This window comes from Acyrthosiphon pisum, chromosome A2 (assembly GCF_005508785.2).
Source record: "Acyrthosiphon pisum isolate AL4f chromosome A2, pea_aphid_22Mar2018_4r6ur, whole genome shotgun sequence".
In the NCBI taxonomy this organism is placed as follows: Eukaryota; Metazoa; Arthropoda; class Insecta; order Hemiptera; family Aphididae; genus Acyrthosiphon; species Acyrthosiphon pisum.
This window is the reverse complement of record NC_042495.1, coordinates 82158585-82181203: the sequence shown is the minus strand read 5'-3', so window position 1 is coordinate 82181203 and position 22619 is coordinate 82158585. Positions and strand designations below refer to the sequence as shown.

Below are 22619 nucleotides of genomic sequence, written 5' to 3'. Positions count from 1 at the left end.
TTGTGGATTAGATTAAATTTCAGCTCGTCAATCAACTGAAAATCCGTAATACACCTACACATTTATTAAATTCTGTCTCGAAACTTTCTTATTGGCTATTGCAGTAGAAAACTTCAGATATCATCTTAATCTAAAACCAGGAAAACCTCATAAATTCCAATATCTCATAAAACAATCTAGCCTATCCCACTAAGACCGTGTAAAAGTATAATCTTAAAGCGTAAAACCCCTTCGTAAACGACAAAAATATTATTCGACAAGCCTATAACCCATAAAAGCCATCCAACCTTGCACCATTTTATGAATTTCATAGCTAACTTTTATAGAAAAAAAATATTGCTTCGTCATTCTGGTATTCAGTTGAACCTAAAATAATTTTACATTCATCTTATTTTCTATTTTTTAAATCGTACCTTAAAGACTTAATTAAAGTATGGTCTGGGTATATCACTATTTGGGTGAGAAGCCTCCTTGTATTGTATAAAATCTATTCATATGACATTATAACATAATTATATTGTTAGTTGTAAATATTTAATTTAAAGATTATAAATAATATTATATATAATCAAATAAATTTAAATTAATTAAAAACATATTATTTGAATTATTGTAGAGTTTCATAGTAAAATTAAATTTACTAGTGTTTGGAAATTAATAATGTTTTTAATATCGTTACTATTATGATATTACCTTATAAGATTTCATTAATGAGAGCAGCTATATAATATACCTAGTCTGTGGTCTTAATTAACTAAAAAAAATAATAATATCAAAACTACAATTCAGAAATAGTTAAAATTTAAATATTTACTTACATTCTAAAATATTAAAACTTTTAAATTGTCCTCATTTCAATATTGTAATACATATTTATAAGTATATTCTCATTCTAATTGAATACCTACGGTAAATTTCCTAAAAATAATGCATTAATAGGGAAATACACAAAATAATAATCTGTATACACCTCAATAAATATGTATTTCAGTATATTCTGTTATTTTAAAAAAAAATAATCAGTTTATAAATTATCCATTCACAGCTGGTAGGTAATAATATTTATATCAACGGTACTAAGTATATTATTATAATGTAACAATAATTATTATTTATCAACTTATACGGAATAAGCCATTTTGTCAATATCTACTAACTATACCTACTAAACACTGTTAATATTTCGTATAAACATATCTATAATTATTTCATTTTATCAGACTACTGTGTAGGACAACGTACTAGCTATACCTATTTGATTTGAATAAAACTAACCTGGTGTGATGTGAATGTAAGTAGAGTCTGGGTCAGTGTTTGGAGGTTGACACGTGTAATTGCCTGTATCAATCTGGATTGCTTTTGTGATTGTCAAGCGACTGTAAATTTTACGATCTATCTGTTCCGTGCTGATAGACAGGCGATCAGTTTTCAGTCCATTTTTATTAAAATGACCGGATGATATAACCTTGCCATTATGATACCATAACACGTATTGCGGCGGTACCGGGCTCTAAATAAAAATTAATAAATTCTAAATCACATATTGTTGTTGTTATTAAATCACTATGAATTATTTGATGTTTGGAAATTCAGCAGTCTCGTGTATAAGGAATGGTTGACAAGCTTAGCGAGTTCAATAAATCTCACAAACTTGTTAGCATGCTTCTGCACGAAAACTTGGTTTTTTATATACATATGTTATCAAAAAATAACATACGTATATAATATATATGCATAAATAACGTACGATTATTTGGGAAATACTATTATATTGATTTTTTAAGTTTTATATACCTAGTTCAAAATTTATGAACCAAATCCGTACAGGTACTTGTGGTGTTGAGTATTGTAATGTATTCCTAACCATAATAATATTATCTTATACAAAAGCGATGTAGGTAAGTTTTTTGGCATTATTCATTTTCAAGATTTTTTAATTAATTATTAATGTGAATCAAGTGGAGCCGTGTACGTATAACAGTGTATGTAGGTACTTAATGACAAATAATTGAATTTTATGTTATTTAAATTTGATTTTATCTATAATTTATGTAACTATACGCATGCATGTTTGAAACCTATATACCTTATAACCTATATATATATACCTATATCAAACCAGCACTAATACAACCATTTAAATCAATCGATGTATATGTATATATTTCGTGGTTTAGATATTTCGACATTAAGTTAATGATAATGCATTAAGATAATGCCAACAATATTAGGAATAATTTTTTAATGATACACTGTTATTTTTTATATAATAAATAGTGCTTATCCCGGAGAATAAAATATTAAAAAATATATTTTTATACTTAGATGATAATGATGTAAGATTGTGATCAATCACGATTTATTTTAGTCCCCAAAATTCTACTGAAATCATATTTTTATCCGACATTTTTATACGCCATAATATCCGTAACTAAAAATGTTAATATTATTCTGTGTTTCTTGTGATTTATTTCACTTTTATAAGGAACGATGGTTATTATACTAATAAATTAACTTTAGTAAAAATTGAATACTTTTTTTTTATGTAGTTTCCAGTGAATAAATAATAAATACAATATTTATATTATAATGGTATTGATTTTTCTTCACTAATTTATTGTAATATGAAAATAATAATGAAAAAAAAAATTAATTAAGTGGAAATTGTGAGAAAATATAATAATATGATGAAATTAATTTATAAAAAAAAAATTGTCAATGAACACAAAAAAGTAAAAACATAAAAACAGACAAAATAAATAATACACATTATAATAATTAAATTAAAAAATATTATTGAAAAAATATTCCAGAAATATAATTAATTTATAATACATATAAGGAATGTAATGTATTGTAAACATTTTATTATACCTTAAGGTTTATTTTTCAGAATAACATATAATTTTACATGAGTGGTGGTTAGTTAGGTTAAACAACATAATATTTCCATACAAAATGTACGACAATTTAAAGTGTTCATATTTTTTCACTTTAATAATTATTAATAAATGTTTGAGTTTTCAAAATTATTAAAAAATACTTGAAAATGTTCATGATCAAAATATAATCTTAAAGATTAAAAGCAATAATATTAATGACATTTGAGAAAAACGTGAAAAATCTAATTTTAAAAATCTATACTTATTGACAATATTGGTAAGATATGTAATATTGTAATGAAACATTTAGTGGAGTTTTTAACATAACAATTCCCATTAAGATATCACACAATATTATATTTATATATTGTAGTAATAATATTATAATCATTGTTTATTAGATAATTATTATAATAGTAATATTGTGGCTTGGTGTGGCGCAGTGCGTGCACTCAACTGCGGAATCGCACTGAGTGTATTCGTAACGGCCGGCGTTGCTAGTTTCCGGATGGGTGACCACCCGGGATTTTTAGCAACAAATCCTTGCCACACATACAAAAACCGTGTTTCAACTGTTCCTTCCCCTAGTAACAACCTACAAAAAAAACAAAACAGCTAATGGCCTAAGTTGCCGGGCCTAAGTTGCCTCAATAAAAAAAAAAAAAAAAAAAAAATAGTAATATTCATCGTGTAATAAGTGTTTTTACTTTTGCTCCTAAACAAAATTAGTGCTTAGTTGAAGATTAAAGAAATCATGTATACCTAACTAGGTAATACAGTATGATCCCGTTACAACGAACTCCAAGGCACTGCATTTTTTTTCATTATAACGGAAATTATGTTTAACGAAGGTAGGGTAAGGTAGGTAGGGGACTTTTATGACTTTCGTTATAACGGGGTTTTTCGTTGTATCGGTATTCGTTGTAACGGGAACTTACTGTAGTTGTTTTCAAAATCTAGTTCAAATATGTAAATTATATTTTGACTGAAAATTTGTTATTATGCATTATCAACAGCTAAAGTCATGCTTTCGATATTCTGGGGGGTTAATAATAATTAGGAAATAAAGTTATTCGATCTGAGAATTTTACGCATTTTTATTTTTACCACAAATATCATATATTATAATACCACAACATTTATTTTCATTATGGTGCTCTAGATGACCCGTGTATTATTTCTGTGGATGCTCTTGACTCAAAACGAGAGGTTAAAAGATTTTATTTATAGCGCAGAGGTACGATACTGTAGTGCTTAGAGCCTACACGTCCTGCCGTGCACCTGCAATTAATTAAAGCCGTATACCTATTCATTATAAGTAAGCACCAAGGCAAATTTTGCCATTATGATATTAAGGTAAAAATGTTGTGAGACTAATATCATCCACGCGAGATAGGTATACCTACGACAAAAGCATTAGCTAGTTTCCCCCCATGTGGTCTTTAAAGTTTATTACATTTTGTCAGTCCGAATTATTAACGGTGATCGCTTGGGATTTTAGAGATGTTTGTCATCGCACGCGTTGTATCCTAGCTATCTCATATAAATCTTAATATTTCCAGGACAGTAGTCCAGAAGTCTGGCTTATAAAAATTAAATAATAAACATAACAATAGTAGTTAGTAAAAATATTACAATGAAATCAACTGTATTTTCCTAAAAGAAAAAAAAAGAAAAATATGTATAATATAATTTGTATAGTATTAATCCAGCGGTAAATCGTACTAATTAACATATATAACCTTGTGTTTTATGCCAAACATAAAACGATTTAAATAATATAATATATTAACACATGCTTATAGGTATTATTTACACAGTCAGTACTCACATTTTCAATTTTACAACATAATACTATTGAATTTCCTTCGGGTGTATGGTACTCATCACTGCCTGATATGACAGCCGTAGGCACAATCACGAACAAGTTGAAATAATGTGTCATAATACCGGTGCCCGTACCCACCTGCAATGTACAAAATCTTGAAACATTTCTAACCATTTCTAATTTATTTTACACTTCGATAATATAATAAACAAGTGGTGGCTCTTTCAAATACGAACACTTATTTTTTCAAACAATATTAAAAATTTTTGAAAATATTTTCTTTACATAATTTGAAAATATTTTAACAAAAAAACGTTTTTAACGTTTAACAAAGATTTTTTTATATTTTTCTGAATGCCAACACATTCAATTGTAATGTCATACTCCTAAATATGATATCTTAAAAAATTAATATATTTAAATGTTGTAAATCACCACGAAAAATGTTTATGAATTACAACAAAATAACTAACATTTTTATTTCCGTTTAAATATAAAATAGCGATTAAATTTGAATTTCAAAAGTCTATAAAAACATCAAGTTTACTTTTTGAATTTATTGGTCCCAGTATGAATTAGGTATACAAGCTTAAGCAAAAAAATTAAATAAACACTATACATTTTTAACTACAAACTAATTTGCAATTGTTCGTGATTTTTAACTGCATATCTATACTAATAAAAAAAAATCTTGTATCTTTAATATTTTTAAGTGTCTGTAACAAAATCCTTTGAAGAACCTTGTATTAAATTTTCATACCTTTTTACTGAACGAAAATCAATAATTGTAGAAAAATACTAACCAAAAGGTAAAGAAGGTAAAGTATCTATTAACTACTCAAAACGAGTCGAAATATTTTGAAAATTATGTGCAGAAAATGATAATTTAACGTTGGTGAAAAATTTCAAGTATATCCACTGATTTTATTTTTCTGAGTTACACTAAAAAAAAAAAATCAATTTTGTCAAAAACTTCCCGTTTTATGATGTTTTCCCGATTATTTTCAAAATACAAGGGATTTCAAAATGAGTTTTCAAAAGTAGGTACCAACTAGATCAATTGACAATCAGAATCTACTCTCAAAGTTGATGATTGAAGCATTTTTCGGCTATACATTGACATAATATTATAACTATGGTGTAAACATAATATATAGACACACACAAAAAAAAAAAAAAACACACAATACATTCATTGGACCTTTCAGAATCTAAAAGGATGAAATAAAAATAAATAATGGTAATGTTAAGAAGTATAATTTTTTTTTTCAAATATTATGAGATATTTCATAACGGTTTCAATAGTTAAAGTAGGTACCTATTGTTAAAACATTATTAATTTTTATATTCAAATTACATTAAAAGTTATATATTTATTCAATTATTAACGGTTAGATTCTAAAACAGATTTTAGAAAAGTAATTTTACTAATAAAAAAATAGCATGGCAGTAATTAAATTTCTCATAATAAAATATGTAAATATTTAAGATTAAAAACTGCTTATTTATTATGTTTCCGATACAAAACAAAAACAATCTTATTACCAAGCCTAAAATATTTACATTGTTTTTACAAAATATATATATAATTGAACTCAAAGGTTAATTTAATATAACTTTATTATTTAAGATGGAGTTTTAAAGCAAAGTCCCAATTAGTCAAAACACTTAAGAAGATATAAAATAATAATGAATGATTAGTATATTATTAATTTAAAACAAGGTAATAATGTAAATCCCGTTGTTTTATAATTGTATTACTATCATAATAACTACTAGCTATGTCGAAAGATATTATTAATATTTCTATGTACATGTTTACACTTAAAATAATTACGACCAACTAGAAACTAGATTTACTAAAATAATTTGTGGTATACACACATTCTATCTTTTTATAGGCTTTTACAACACGTTGAGACACTCCTTGAATTTCTAATCAAACATTATTTAACTAGTTACATTTTATTTTAACATTATTGTTCAAAAGGTGTACTTTATGTTAAAACCTCTAAATCATTAACTTTGTTAAAGATAAAACTGTCATAACAGACGTGTCGAGTAACATTTGCTTTAATATTGGCTTAACAAAACTTTTGACCTACAAGTCAATATGTGAGTTAAAATTAAAAAAAAAATTTGTATTAAATTAAAAAATTATCAAAAACAAAATGTATCACTGACGATTTAATAGATTTACCCCGCAGTAACTTCCAAGAAATAAAATTAATTTTTAAATTGAACAATTAAACAAAAAAAAAATAACGTTAATTATTAGGTAAAGTAATAAATGTCATCATGTCGTGGGATAAATAATACAGGTTTCCATATACAAATTTATGTTTATCTACTTATAAATATTATCAGAAACATTTAAGCCAATGGCGTAATTAATGTTAATTGCGGCTATAAATTATACGTAGGTAATTAATTCAAATGGAATATTATAGTTTTAATTTACCAATACACGTGATAGAGGCTTTTAAGAGAATATAATTTTGGAGTGGAATGTCATCATCACATTGGAGAAAACAATAGTAAATCATCAAAACGGTGTAGGGGATTTGGATTAAAAAAAAAACCAATTAAAAAATGCAAACAATACAAAAGTTTGAGATAAGTATTAAAATAAAATAACGCTTTAAAATTGTTTACTTCAATAATGATAATCTGAAAGTTCCAGTTCAGTATGTCTATCTCACGCGTAAAAAAACGGGGTTTGCACTCCCAAAACTTAAAAGTCTCAGTGCAGTGTAATGAACACTATATCCATTAAACCGTTTATAGGGCTTTATCTAAATACTTTTGGCGAGGATTTTTTTTTATTTTATTTTAATTTTTAATCTATTTTTAAGCTATTTTTTTTGCCGCTCATAATATTATAATGCTTTTGGAATGAAAAAAAAAAAAAAAACACTAAAAATCTACCAATGGTGGATCTTATATTATAATATAATTTGATCTAAAATATTTTTTCACTACAAACTTTATTATTCAGATCGTAAAACGACTCTCGATTTCCGTGTAGGTATCTCACCATCATGACATTTTATAAGAATATTATACAATATTATATTGTTATAGTACACAATTACTACACATAATAGATAAACAGTTTATTCGGTGGGTAATTAATAATTATTATAAAACTAATTTTTCTCGAGAGTTTATTAATACCCCTATATTATCTAATTAGTAATTAGGTACTATGATATTACTACCGAGGCTCGGCGTGGAGCAGTGGCTGAAATCAATCACGCCACGTGATTGAGAGTATGCAACGGCTACTGCCACTATAGTTTTCGGATGGGTGACCACCCGGGTTCATAGTCCATTCATAGTTTTTGTGAAAATATTATTGTAGTTGGGAACAAATGACGCCAGCAGCTGTATGTCATTTAACATTTTTTTTCTACTTTTTTTTTTTATTAATTAACCCGCGGCAACTTAAGCCATTGGGTGGTTTTTAACTGTGGGGGGGGGGTACTGTACGTTTTTTTTAACACGTGTTAGTTTGGCAGAATTTTCAAGTGGGCACTCGTAGATATCTGCCATGTCCGGTTGGGGGATAGCGATAGCGGCCTCTCTCTCCAGATTGGCCCGTGACCGAAGTTCGAGGGACTCCGTCCCCCTTTTCTATTTTTGTTTGGACAGCGCTTAAATAAGTTTCATTTGAAATTTTTCTAATTTATAGGTAATAACAGTACAATGACAAGTATATTACTAATTCTACTACTATAGTAGTATCAGTATTCATGTTAACAATTAACTTATTGTTTCGCATCTAACACCACTTATCATACATTTCTACGGGCCATGCGTTGTACATATACTATAATATACACACAGTTCACCTATACAGTTTTGGAACTCCAAAAATATATAATATACTGCTGTAATAATATGATCACGGGGCTTAGTCCACTTATTGGTATCTACTCGGTCAGATTCAGCGTAGGTAGAAGTAGTAATAATACTAATAATAGTAATAATAATAATAATAATAATAATAATAATCATAATAATCATAATAAATATAATCTACCGTTGGCCAGTTGTAGGTACCTAATAAAGAGGCGATGGTGAATATTATAATATTATACTATTCGAGTATAATTTATACGCATTTGCATGATAATTCCATCTATAGGTACGTTTTGTTGTATATGCGCTTCGTGACAGTGTATTAACTGTAGTTAAATAACTGTATAGGGTGGTGTAGTATCAATTAAAATTTTTTTTTGTCCTGGTACCTAATACCCACCACACAATAAAAAATGTATAAATAAAATGATCGCGGTAGTCGATTATCAATACGCGATCTACCCGCTGCCTGTATTATTTACATATTATATTTCGTTAAACGATAAGGTATAAAATATACGTTCGATAACATTTGGGTATCCACGAATGCCGCTGCTGAGTATTAGCTGATATTGCAAGGAATAATTACGCACAGAGGATCATGTTATTTAGTTATTATCACGTTGCATTCGCTATCGGCGGGGTTAAAATGGGGTACGTGGCTCTGTGGAGCTTGTCATTACCGTATCGCGCTCATCCGTATATAATAAATCATTTCAGTGTGCGTAAATCATTTTGTCGGTGAAACGCAGTGTACGTTCAAGTTGAAAAAGTGCAATTTAATGAACATGTCATACAAACAAGCCGTATAATAATCCCATTATTAAACTTTTACTAGTCAGCTTCTACGGAGAATACTGATTGTAATTATAGCTAGGTGAGTAGGTATTTAGATACTGATGATAAATTTAATTAAAATTTTGCTTTTCTATGGTTATTTTATTTCCAGAACATAATATAATAGGTAATATGATTTCATCGTATGTAACAAGCATTTAACTAACATAACGTTTATGTATCAATTAAATTCATAAGATATATGTAATATAGTATTTTAAATCAACTAGCTTTTAAGTTTTAACTTATTATGAAAAGGCAACGAAATGGCTGTAATCTCTCAATAATTCCACACAACTATAAAATATTACAAGTCATTCGGACTTAAAGTTTAACACGGTATGTTATAGAACAAAAAGTGTATAAACATAATAAAATCGGTAACAAACCACTAAAATGGGTCAACTTAAAATATTGTGGTCAGGGGGGAAAATTGATTAGACATGTTAACTAAAATTTTATACGAATATTATATTATGTAATATGTCTAAATTCTACTGATGAATTATGCAATTCAGATGTCAAAATAGTTTAATACTTTGTTGTAATAAATCAAAAGTAGTAAGTTTGTTTTATTAAGTAAAGTTGGGTCAATAATAATAAATACATTATTAAGTTTTATTATGTTCATTAATTAGTATTCGTATTAAGTAAATTAGTATAGTGGTGATTATAATTATTAAGTTTAATAATATAAAGTTGGCTTAAAGTTTGTGTTACAGTAATATTCCCATGTAACTTTTTTTTTATATACATATATACATATTATATAATTTAAAAAAATTGATTGTACATAATATAATTCGTATAATGAATATATTTTAATTATCATTTGATAATCGAAGATCGTAATCTATAACTTATAACTTACAAGTTATAACTCATTATAATATTAATAACAATTTTACAATTTAATATAATGCAAATCTAATGTAAATATCACTCCATAATATATCTAAATAATCTAAGTACAACTGTTTAATAGTTGTAAGCAAATAACCTCGAAATTGATGCCGAAAGAATTTAAAAAAAAAAAAAAAAAATTCACCTTATTAGTTATTGAAAACATGTACTTTATTTAACTATACTAAAAATTGTTCATTCTTGTTTACTGGCTCACGATCACATTATAATACTAAAAAAAAAAACACTTTTCCTTGGAAACTATGAACTCATACTTCAAAACGAATATAATAGCTGATGTATTTGATTATAAATTGTCTCAATAACATTATGACATCCACAAAATAAATGGTTTCACTGGTTTAATTAAAAAATCATTAAAATACGAACACGACACGAGAACTTATTAATATTCATTTTTAATTATGTAGTAGGATAGTATAGTGAAGTGGACGTGAGGTGGATAAATATTATACCATCTACTGGATTCAACTTTATTGTTCAATGACATTAAATCCAGTAAATAATATCCGTTGACAAATATGAAATGATCAATCACAAATTTTTCCCTCGTGATTTTTTACTAAAAATATCTTGGTCATAATAAGAATCTTGCGCACAAATCATTAAAATGCACCTAATAAGAAAAACTAAAGTAATTATTACAAATCAAAGGATTATCAATACTTTTTTAATAATTTAAAGTGTATGCAGTACCTATTTTATTTTAAAAATATCCATACCCGAATTAGTCAAATAGGTATGCATTCTAGCTGATGATTTAACATAATATTATAATGCGTTCACATATATTATTTATCTGTAAAAAATTCTTAAGGTTCTCTATGGATTTATTCTCCAAAGTTCATTATGATATAAGACAAATTAGGTTAGAGTTAGGTTAGGTAAGCTTAGATATTTTGGAATAAGTATAGTTAGTGTGTAATAATTGTTGTAAAACTTTCGTTGAAAAAAAAGTTCCAGTAATACTGGTGTTAATAAATAATATCACCCAAACTAAGATTAAAACTTAATCTAGTTAGTTCTGGTCATTGAAATGTTGTTTGTTTAGTTTTTACTCGAACAATCTTAAATCAATCGCCTCGTAACTTAAATCCCGTGTGCCAGTTAAAACCGTGAAATAATAACACAGAGAAAGTCAAAATCGTGAAAAATAAATATAGCGAAAATAAAATACATCAACAGCAAAAACAACAATGGCAAAAAGTAGCAAATCAACCCTTATATTGTTTATAATTTATCATTTCAAATTTAAATATAGTGGTAATTTTCTTTAGGTGTAGAATATGTTGCATGCGTACCTAATATTTTTATGATTGACTTTGAAAATAGGGACAAATTAGAAAACATAAGGGATATTGTCTATCATTTATTGTACACCTGTACTATTTTTACTGTCTTTAACGTTTTAAACTGAAATTTTGAAGGTTAACCTTAAGTACTAATCAAACCTTTTTTTTTTTAAAAAAAATTATTTGCTTTTATTGTTTTTACTGTTAAAGCGTTTCGGGATTATATATTCTGAGCGGAGCGATGAATGTATTGATTTTACAATGGTATGTGTTTTTTTATGTTTTTATATTTGTGTCTGTCATCGCCTTTTGAGACAATAAAAATTCTTCAATTTTTTTCAACAGTACATTGTTCGATGGGAAAGTGAATCTAGTTGGTGTATTCGGGAGGTCAAAATTCCCAGTTTTTTTAAAAATGCTGGGAAAAACAAAAAAAAAAAAAATACGGATAAACGGGAATTTTTACGTAAGATTGGTTTTCAAAAAATCAATTTTGGTTTTTGCTGTAACTCTATTAATAACCGTAAATACATGAAATGTTCATTTAATGTTTATATTACCATTTTCTATACACAATAAAATTTTCAAAAAATTTAACTTGTTTTGAGCTGCTTAGTGCTTACGGACATTTTCAGTTTCCAATTTGTTTAGTTTATTTTTCTATGAATGTCAAAACTCAGAAAAATCGCGAAAATGTGCAAAATATTTTGAGTTAGAAATGCCTAAAAATGTTTCTTTTTAAATCTAATATTTGAAAATGTAATACAAGATTCCTCATAAGTTTTATCTACCTTTATCAAAAAAAAAAAAAAAAAAAAATGACTACCAGAAAATCAAATTACATTTTTATGTGCGTTTGAAGTTCATATTTTTACAACATTGGATATTCACTTGGTTTCTCATGCAGCTATTTTCTTATTTTGTTGTAAATCAAAAACGAATAACTGTAGATACATGAAAATTTCACTGAATGTTTATATTTTCATTTTCTATACACCATCAAATTGTACGTTCAAACTTGGACAAAAGTAGATATTAAATATTCAAGAATAATCATTTTATTGATTTTGTTGTTATTTAAAAGTATTATTCGTATGTACTTGACGTTTATCAAGTATATTATTATATACAAATATTAAAATATGATAGTATTCAAATAATATTAATTCAATTTACCAGCTACCGTATTCATTATAACAATAGAAAGGTAATATACAATATCCTAGGCTGATAAATCACCTTCGCTCAGAATCGTTTTCGTATACAATGATATTATACTATCATTGAATTTAAATTTAACACTATTAATTACAGTGACCCACTTGTAAGCTACTGTTTAGCAGAATGACACAAACTTACTTAATTTTTAATTTTTACTATAATTTTGCTTCATGATTTTCACATTTACTTTAAAAGTTCACCATGTTAGAAGTACATATTATGTGTTAGACATTTCTCAGGTTATTCTTAAATTTCCTGGAATCGTTGTAAATAATATTATGTTTTTTTTTTATTATTTATAAATACGCATCAAGTACGAAGGTTATTGGCGTTTCTAAAAACAAAATTAAAACTATTACATTTTATAATTTTTAAAAAACACTACAAATAATATTAAGTTTGTTTTAAGTAAGAACTAATAAATAGTTTCCAAAAGAATGTAGATTTGATTTTTCGGATCAACAAAAATATTTAAAACGAAAAATAGTTCTAAATGTATACAAAAACATTGTTGGTGTGTATTATAAGTTATAACTATAAACTTTAAACTAATGATTGTTTTAAAAGTGGTTTATTTATTATCTAGTCACTAATAATATTTACCATATTGTTATTAATGGAACATTAATTAACTATAAAACTAGCTAACCGAACAATTCCCACAGACTTTCAATATTATTAAATTATAGTAGGTATATTGGTGTAGAATCTCAGACTCTAACCTAACCGTTTACATGAAGTGAATTGATCTTGCCTCGTAATGTACTCTACAAAAAAGTGTACCAGCTTTAGAGGAATTTTAGTTTCAAATTAATTAAATAACATTTAGACACTTTTTATATGTAATACTACAATGGTTTTTGTTAGGTATTGTAGTTCGTGTGTTGAACGAGTACTCAAAGTTTAAATTGTTTGTCTACCAATCAATTGGAAATTTAATAAAGGTTGTTGAACTTTAAAAATGTAATTTTTTAAATATCGCGTAAAGTGAAGACTGTGAATCATAATAGTATTATAGTTTATGAAAATACTTACTTTTACTAAATACCCAAAGACTATAATTAATTACGGACCGAAATATTTAATTATTTTATAACTTTTAGTTATTAGTCTAAACACAGATTATTAATTATGTAATGACATTCATATATTGATATTATTTTTATTTGAAACTAGTTTTCATATAAATTAATTTATTATTAGGCCACAGTATTATTTTATTTTTATTGATTAAGCTCACGGCGGCACTGTCCATTAGGTGACAGTATTATATTATATTTTCATTTCATTAATTATGTAATAATTATATAATCAAATTGGGTATTAAATGGACTACTAGCGGTGTTATTACCTACTGGCTACTACCTAACATAAAATTGTATAACTTCCGTTATTAGCTCGAATCAGATTTTCTTCTCGTCACTGATGGACGGAAAGGTATAAAATAATATAATAACACAAAAATATTGCGTCAAATTTTGGTAAGGTCATAAATCATAATATTATACTATAATAATAATATTAATATAGTACCTAACCTGTCTATTCTGCAATTTGAGGACGATTAGATTATTAAGTGGTAAGTTGTAAGTCTTATAAATAAGGTCTATAACAATCTATTTTCTTAAACCTACCTAGATACTATAATATGAATCTTGTAAACAATTCATTGCATTTTGTATTAAAATAGATAATATTATATTCTATTGATTAAGAATATTATTTGTTATCTTCAAGCAAAATACGTCAACGAAAATAATTGTATGTACTCTAATTATTTTTTGTTAATATTTACGTCGTTTGTCAATAAATTATTTTGAAAAAAAATGGCGAAAACAGCATAAGACACATTCTGTATCATGGCAAGGGGATGATTGCTATTTTTTTATTGTTGTTCGGTGGTCTCAGAAACCAAGGAGTTGATTCTAACCTTTCATCGCTAAAATAAAGTCGTTCAACAATACATTTTGTATTCATCCGGCATACGTATTTGGTATGGAATGAACGCTTTGTTCGACGGACAGTCCACTGAATGATATGTATTTACTTAGTCTATGGCACTTGAACCATTTTAAGACTGACAGTACAATAGTACCATCCGAATCGGTCCATTGATTTTTGAAATAATCCAACGTAGAGAAATAAAATAACTATCTTTTGATTATGTATAATATAATATTAACCAAAAATACTTACATTATTATTATTATTTATTTGTGAAAAATGTTCATTCAAAATAAAATTATTTCAGGCGAAATTATATAAAATATGATTATGACGTAACGATAGTAAAAATGTCTGAATAAAAAATAGAAAATATAATACTGTGTTTTATATAACAGCACATACATAATAATATACATTGAATAGACTTGAATGAGCTATGGGAAATTCATTTTTATAAACAATAATAATAATATTCTGAGGGAAATAGAGTCGTTGAAAATATTCACAATAGAAATTTAAAACTAATGGTTACCGTTTGGAAATTTAATAAACGTTAGATTTTTATAGTTATGCGCTGTAACTTATTATGATGGTATTTGAAACAACTATAAACTATTGGATGTTACTATTATATCCGTGGAATAAATTAGGTTTGTAATAGACACGTACAACATAGAAATATATGTTAAAACGATAACAGCATAAAACAAACATGGTAAATAATATTCATTTGTGGAAACTCTTTAAATTAAAATAAAAAAACACGTCAAAAGTGTTAGTGCTGGGTAATTCCTTTTAACTCGTCTTTCATGTTCATAATATTATAAATTACCAACTCACACATATTATGCATATTGTCAATGCATCTACATAATAATACTTTACATTATGTTTCAAATTGAATACGTTTAAACGAAAAAAAAAAGAAAAAATTAAATTAGTTGACTTGAAGTGTAATATAATATTAAATATATATTATGTGGGTATTTAATACAATGTGAATAGTATAATATTATTATTATACTGATAGTGTTCTAAAAAGTTCTACCAGACGATTAAGTAAAAAATAAAAATTTTTATTAATGGGAAATAAAATAATAATAATTCAAATATTACAATTTTATTTTACATTTTTAGTTCAAGTTAATTTTGGTCGTCTCATACCTTTATTACAATAATTAATAATCAAAATGCCTCAATCATGGTTATGAGAAAACGTTTTTTGTTTAACTAGAGTGTTTTTAATTTTTTTTCACAACACTATACTACTATACTACTGGTTTAATATAATATCATGTTATTAATTTTGTTTTTGAAATTACAATGCCACATCATAATTGTTAATTAAAAATACATAAATAATAAGTATTTACAATTATTATAACGCGTTTCGACGATTGTTGTAAAAATCATATTTTTAAATGTGTTTGACAAAAAAAACTTTTTTGAGTTTTTCTTTTAAACAGGCATCATTTATAGTTTAGAATATCCCTAAACTCATTTTTAGCAGTTAGCAATAAATTTCACGCAAACGGTAATTTATGAATAATAATAATACACTAAACGAATGCATTAGACGGTATGTGGTACCGGGTGAATGGGCTTTACGAGTGGTTAGACAAAATTTCAAGTATTTGTACCAAAGTTAAATCATGACAAATGTAATATATATACCACAGTACCGCACTGAACGTAATAATACTTGTACGTCATGGAATAATTTGTAGACAATAACGTAGACAAAAACATATTTTGCAATGATTTTCTCATACTTAATATTGTATAGGTACTTATTATCTACCTACTAACGAAGATGGTATATTATTTTGTACATACATTTGAGTTTATGGATTCAATCTGGTGAATATATTTGATAGCCTATTATTGTTTGTAAAAATTACGGTATTATATGGTTAGATTCACCAAGCACAGATTAAGAACACAAAAATAAGTCATTGTACGAATTATATTGTATTTGTAATACGATCGGGTGGAAACCGCAACTACATGCCATTCAAAGCCGAAGTATCGTCTAATACGACCCAGACAAAAAAAAAGGAACGTTGCCATAAGATTTATTTATAAAATATATAATACCTAAACTAATGATTGGGAAAATTGTCAATAGAAGTGTTTATTGCAGACTGACTATATATGTACAGCATATAACAACACTGATGTTAAACCCAGCTTGCGTTTGCCCCTCCCCCCTTATCGCCAAATATCGAATAAAGGCTCCCCGGAGGAAGCAATTTTATAACTTTGCTCTTACTTAATTATTTTTATTTTTAGTAGGTATTCGTAATATTTATAATTAAAGTATATAAAATTGACGTTATATAAGTAATATATTACTCCGATGCTTTCATAGAGAATGATGTAGCTAACAATTATGTTCATTATAGTACGTATATTCAGTGAGGTAAATTAAGATAAATTCCTTTGGAAATATTAAAAAATTTTTTTTAAAAAAATTGGCTCATGATGGTATTTTGGGATACGCACCTCCGGTGTAATTAAAATAATTCAACTCAAATTTTATTTTATGTAACTGATCGAGTAGAAAATTTTTTTTTTTATGAAAGTATATATCATTTTGTTTTATGGATTCTGGTTCAACGAGAATTAATAGAAATAGCAAAGATCATAATATCATAACATCAATACATCAAAACCGTATGATAAGAATTTATTTTCAAATTAATTTAGGAACACATTTTAATTTTAAATACCCAATAAGAATTTTTATTTTAATACAAACCGTACAATGGTAACATTCACCATAAAAGACAATGCAAAGTGTTATGAACGAAAAATATGAAATAACGAATAACAAATAGATAGGTACAACATGAATTTAAAATAAACCATTATTTTATTTTCCAAGTTTAGTATAACATTGATACCAACGGGCAATGATGCATACGATATAGTTATAAAAAATGTTAGAAGGTGTGACAGACATTCATTAAAAATATAAAATTTTGTTGAAAACAATTTTCAAAAGTAATTTTAATCAGTTTAGCCAATAAATTGTTAAAATATAATTATTATATCTATTTGTATATAATATATAGGTACGTAAAAATAAAAATATAACTATATTTTATTTATACCAAAATATAATGTGTGTAGAATTAGGACGATTTTATTTTTGTATCAAGTATCCTGACATTTTTTATTTTAATTTTTCAACTCAGAATAAAATCAAATTGATTATTCCTAATAAGTTAATTATTATTATTTATTAGAATATTATAGTGAATATTGTAAGATTTAAATGGTTATAAGTTATAATCTATAGTATTATATTAATAAATTGGCTAGTTAACTGAAAACATATATTTGAAATTAAAATTATTTTACATTTACCTCATTCAACATGTTGATGAATTGTTTAACACTGATTACATCCAAGGAATTTAATATATTGGTACACCAAGTGCGGCTGATTACATAATATAACAATTTTACTGTTTTAATACAGTTTTGAAGTGTTTCAAGATATAACACATACATTGTATGGGTAAATAAATACATAAGCTGATAACTTATTACTTTTGATTCGATAACAATTCGATGTATGGGTTTATACATCCATCACAGACAATTAATCATATTAGATAATATTCGTGTTTAAAATATTGTTATAAAATACCTGCATAATATAGCAATATACCATAACCAAGAGCTTTATAACTTGTAAAAGTTAAGAAATTTAGTTAAAACTAATTATATGATTGCTTTTAAAATGAAATACCAATAATGAACATATTTTAGATTCACTACGTCGAATTACACTAGTACCTACTTACCTATAAGGTATATAATATTATGTTAAATCAAAATATTTGTTGTATGGTACTTACTGCTTATAATTACTATCGAATCTACATCAGTATAATATTGCATATAATGACTATTATGTATCAAATTATTTGTATATATATATATATCGTTTCCGTGTGTAAACAAAACGTATGTAAACCGTCTAATTCAAATGGTAATATATTATTATGAGCTTAACATCGTTACCAACTAACAACCCAAGTTAGTCTAATTAAAAATATATCACTGAAAAGTGGTTCTACATAAGTCAAATTAAATAATTTACTTGACATGAAACGAAATATACTTGGAAACTCAATGAAGAAACACCGACCTATAAATGTAAGCGCTGACAAATTCAAAAAAGTTTGTTTAACATTAAAAAAACAAATGCAAAATTACACTGAACAAACAAATCAATACATCAAATGAAAAAAATATAAATAGGTAGAGAACTGACGATAACTGTATTAGCATTCTGGATAGGTCAACACAAATATATCAGGACATTTTATTGGGACATATAAATATATTTACCTAATGTACCATATAAACATCATAAACCAAAGCTGTGACAATTACAAACAGATCTCTAACTATTATAATATACATTAGGAGACTTGACATTACAAATATCATGGTGTGTTTTTAAATTATTATCCAAACCATAATCATGGATTTTAAGTCTACGTTTTTTTTTTATATTATAACAAAATATAATATAAAGGAGGAATATTTTCAGACAATTAAAAAAAAAAAAATATTTATATACATATTCGTATAACGAAAATACATTATGATGAGATGTCAACCATCCATAACAAAACATATCATACTTATAACTTTAGACATTGTCGTGTAGAAACTGCTAAAAAATGTTTTTTATCGATTGCCTATTTTTAAATGGCTTTTAATTTCGATTTTTAAACTCTGTTTCGATGTTATTTGTAAAACATCGAATATAATAAAATATTACCATTTTTTTCAGAAGAAAATTATAAACTATAATTCCATAAATATTTCCGTTCGAAAATCGGCGTGGTATTTGAAATCATCCCGAGAGGATGGGAGGGGGGGGGGTTGCAGATGTTTAAAATATAAACAATTAACGGGATTGTACATACATATTATTGTTATGTAGATAACAGTAGAGCGAACAAATTGAAATATTTTCAGAGATAAAAAAATAAATCAACGAGCAGTCATTTTGGTAATAACCCTCTCGTAGGTAATTAATGTTGCACGCAGTGCGAGGTCAACCCAAGCTTCTACTCTGCGTTATATATTATTATGTGCGTGTAATATACGTTTGGTCGCTGTTGCCGTCATGTGGCATCATGTTCGCAATTATTTAAATAAGCTATTCCGTAATGGAGTTAATCATAATTTAATATATGCATTTTTTGTAATTTCACCGCGCCTTTCTTTCTATAAACAAATCATGATTATTTCCCCTTTTTTTCAAATTAAACGTGTAATAGTAACTAAAAGTTTTAATAATAAAAATGATCTGCATGTTTTTGTTTGGGTGTAGTTCGTATAAATAATAATTATAATGCGTTTTATTTCTTACGGTTCGTAAAATAACACGTCTTAAAAAGAGAGTGTGTTAACTAAATATTATTAAATAAGTGGTTTTTAAAAAAAAACCGTAGAATTTGCCACCTATATTATATATTAAGATTGTTGTAGGTGTCAAGTGTACCTATTTTCGGGGTATACATTGAATATGTCACTCTAATGGATGTGTGGAATTTTTAATTTAATGATTAATTAGTGTATACGTTTCTGGACGCAGACGGTCTCTCTTATAGTCTATAATTATATTTGATAGTAAATGTACACAACATTATGGTTAAATGTAAACTTATATCGTAAAAGTCAATGTAATGTACCATATAACGGCATGAATAAGTTCGTATTATAAATAGTTATAAATTAATCAATATATTAATGTTATCAGGTCTGGCAAATAATAATGTACAAAGCGATGAAAATTTTGAAGAATTCTGAGTATAAATATAATATGGTGAGTAATTAAAATCTTTAAAATTATTCACTATTGAATAGCAACAAAATTAAAAAATTAAACTGTCATGTTTTCGTTATTTTTTTCCGTTTTTCACCATAATTTTAAACAGTACTTAATCAGAATTTACCGACTGAATCAACTTTTTTACCACTAGAAACTACCCTGAATGTTGAAATCCAAGAAATGTTGATGCTCCTAAGGCATTGACAGACAAAAATACACATTGTCAAGCCAATAAGTCATATTTATAATCTCTACTCTTGGAATCTAAAATGCAAAAACGTTTATTTTTAATTTATACTTTTAAAGTTTTAAATTACCTCTTACAATATCAAAAACTCAGCCAATGGAATACGATATTGCACTTAATTAATAGCTGTTATTTTGAGATAAAAATATGTTGTATGTATATTGTATATTTTATTTAAGTAACGTTAAAAAAATATAGACGACAATACACATAAATAAGTCTGTCGAAATTTCAATATTTCCGTATCAAGAAACAGACCATAATTTATATATTGTCATATTCGTGTTCCAAACTATATAGCTGATCTTATATTCAGTAATATGTTCTTCATGTTAACAATATATTACATTATTACATAAACATACAATGGAAAAAAACTCCGTTTCGGATTTGAGTGGCTGCGAAAGAGGGTTATTTTTCTTATCCACTGAAATATATACACATTTTTTTTATAATAAATAACACATAAACCAAAGAAGAATTACTCGAAATTTATGGCTATTCGAAAACAAGAAGTAGAAATTCGAAAACAAGAAGTAGTAACTCGCTACGAAAAGTAGTTCGTTGTTTACTATTAACACCATAATAGTCCGAAAACTATTTGATGAAAACATTGATTAAAATGTCTGTCTGCGTGTGGAAGAAGGCGTACATACGAACACACAAAATATATTCGTTTTGCCACACATTCAATAAAATATAAGCAGACGCATATTATACAGAGTGGGAGAGGGTAGTAATAAATAAATAATCGAAATATCAGTTTAAAAGCAACATTTTTGTCACTTCATAACATGAAACTGTATCAGAAACATAACGAGTTATTCACTTATTTCGGGGAATTGCATTGTTCATACATTTTATTTTTTATTATTTAGATAAGTCTCAGAATCTGACGAATTGAATGAGATTTAATTAACTTTTAATATATTTATATTAACAGTTTTTTCTTCATATAATAATAAAATAATAGTTATACTCTAAATGTATTATTTGTTACAGTGATGTTGGTTTTAAGCATGCTATTATGCAATATATTATAATTATTTATCTTTACTAATATCTATCGTTCATATTTCTTTAACGATGTTTTAATAATATAATCACAATCTTATGAGTTTATGTTAGGTTTTTGTATGCAGTATAATATTATAATCCTTATAACTTCTTTGTGCCTATACTTCTAATAACTATACAGACAATTGAAGTATATTTTATATGACAACATAGTTTGTATGTAAGATATTTTATTTCATGCGAAAGAAAATATTTGAAACTACACTCAGGCACCTAATTGAACAAAATATATATTGTTGTTAGTATAAAAATATGAAAACAGTTTCTTACGAATTATTATATATTCATAATTTGAATTAAATTATAAATATATACATATATACTTATAAACTTATATATATATTTTATAATTTATACAATATACATATTATAATCGAACGTGTCTTCACTAAATTACTGACTCTGACTGACTGATTAACATAGAGCCTAAATAAATAGATACTTGATATTGTCATGGTATTTTCGTACCATTTACACGGTGCGTAGGGGCACAAACGAAAAGATTTTTTGAAATTCGTATTTTAATAATGCATTCGAAAATAGAATTTTATTTTATAAATGATTGCCATTGGTCACTCAGATAGTCAGAGTGTCAGACTGATGAGGTAGAATCATGCATCAAATTGTCGCGTTTAAA

General features: G+C 26.3%; 1 protein-coding gene across 2 annotated transcripts in view; it reads right to left on the bottom strand.

Moving 5' to 3' along the window:
* Nucleotides 1-22619, bottom strand: part of LOC100574232 (limbic system-associated membrane protein-like) — a 267946-nt gene that overhangs the window by 2621 nt on the left and 242706 nt on the right. For both annotated transcript variants that reach the window (XM_029490365.1, XM_029490364.1), the window contains 2 exons: nt 4714-4848; nt 1276-1510 (listed from right to left, as the gene is read on the bottom strand). In XM_029490365.1, the coding sequence (XP_029346225.1) occupies nt 1276-1510; nt 4714-4848 (370 nt within the window). The remainder of the gene's footprint in view (nt 1-1275; nt 1511-4713; nt 4849-22619) is intronic.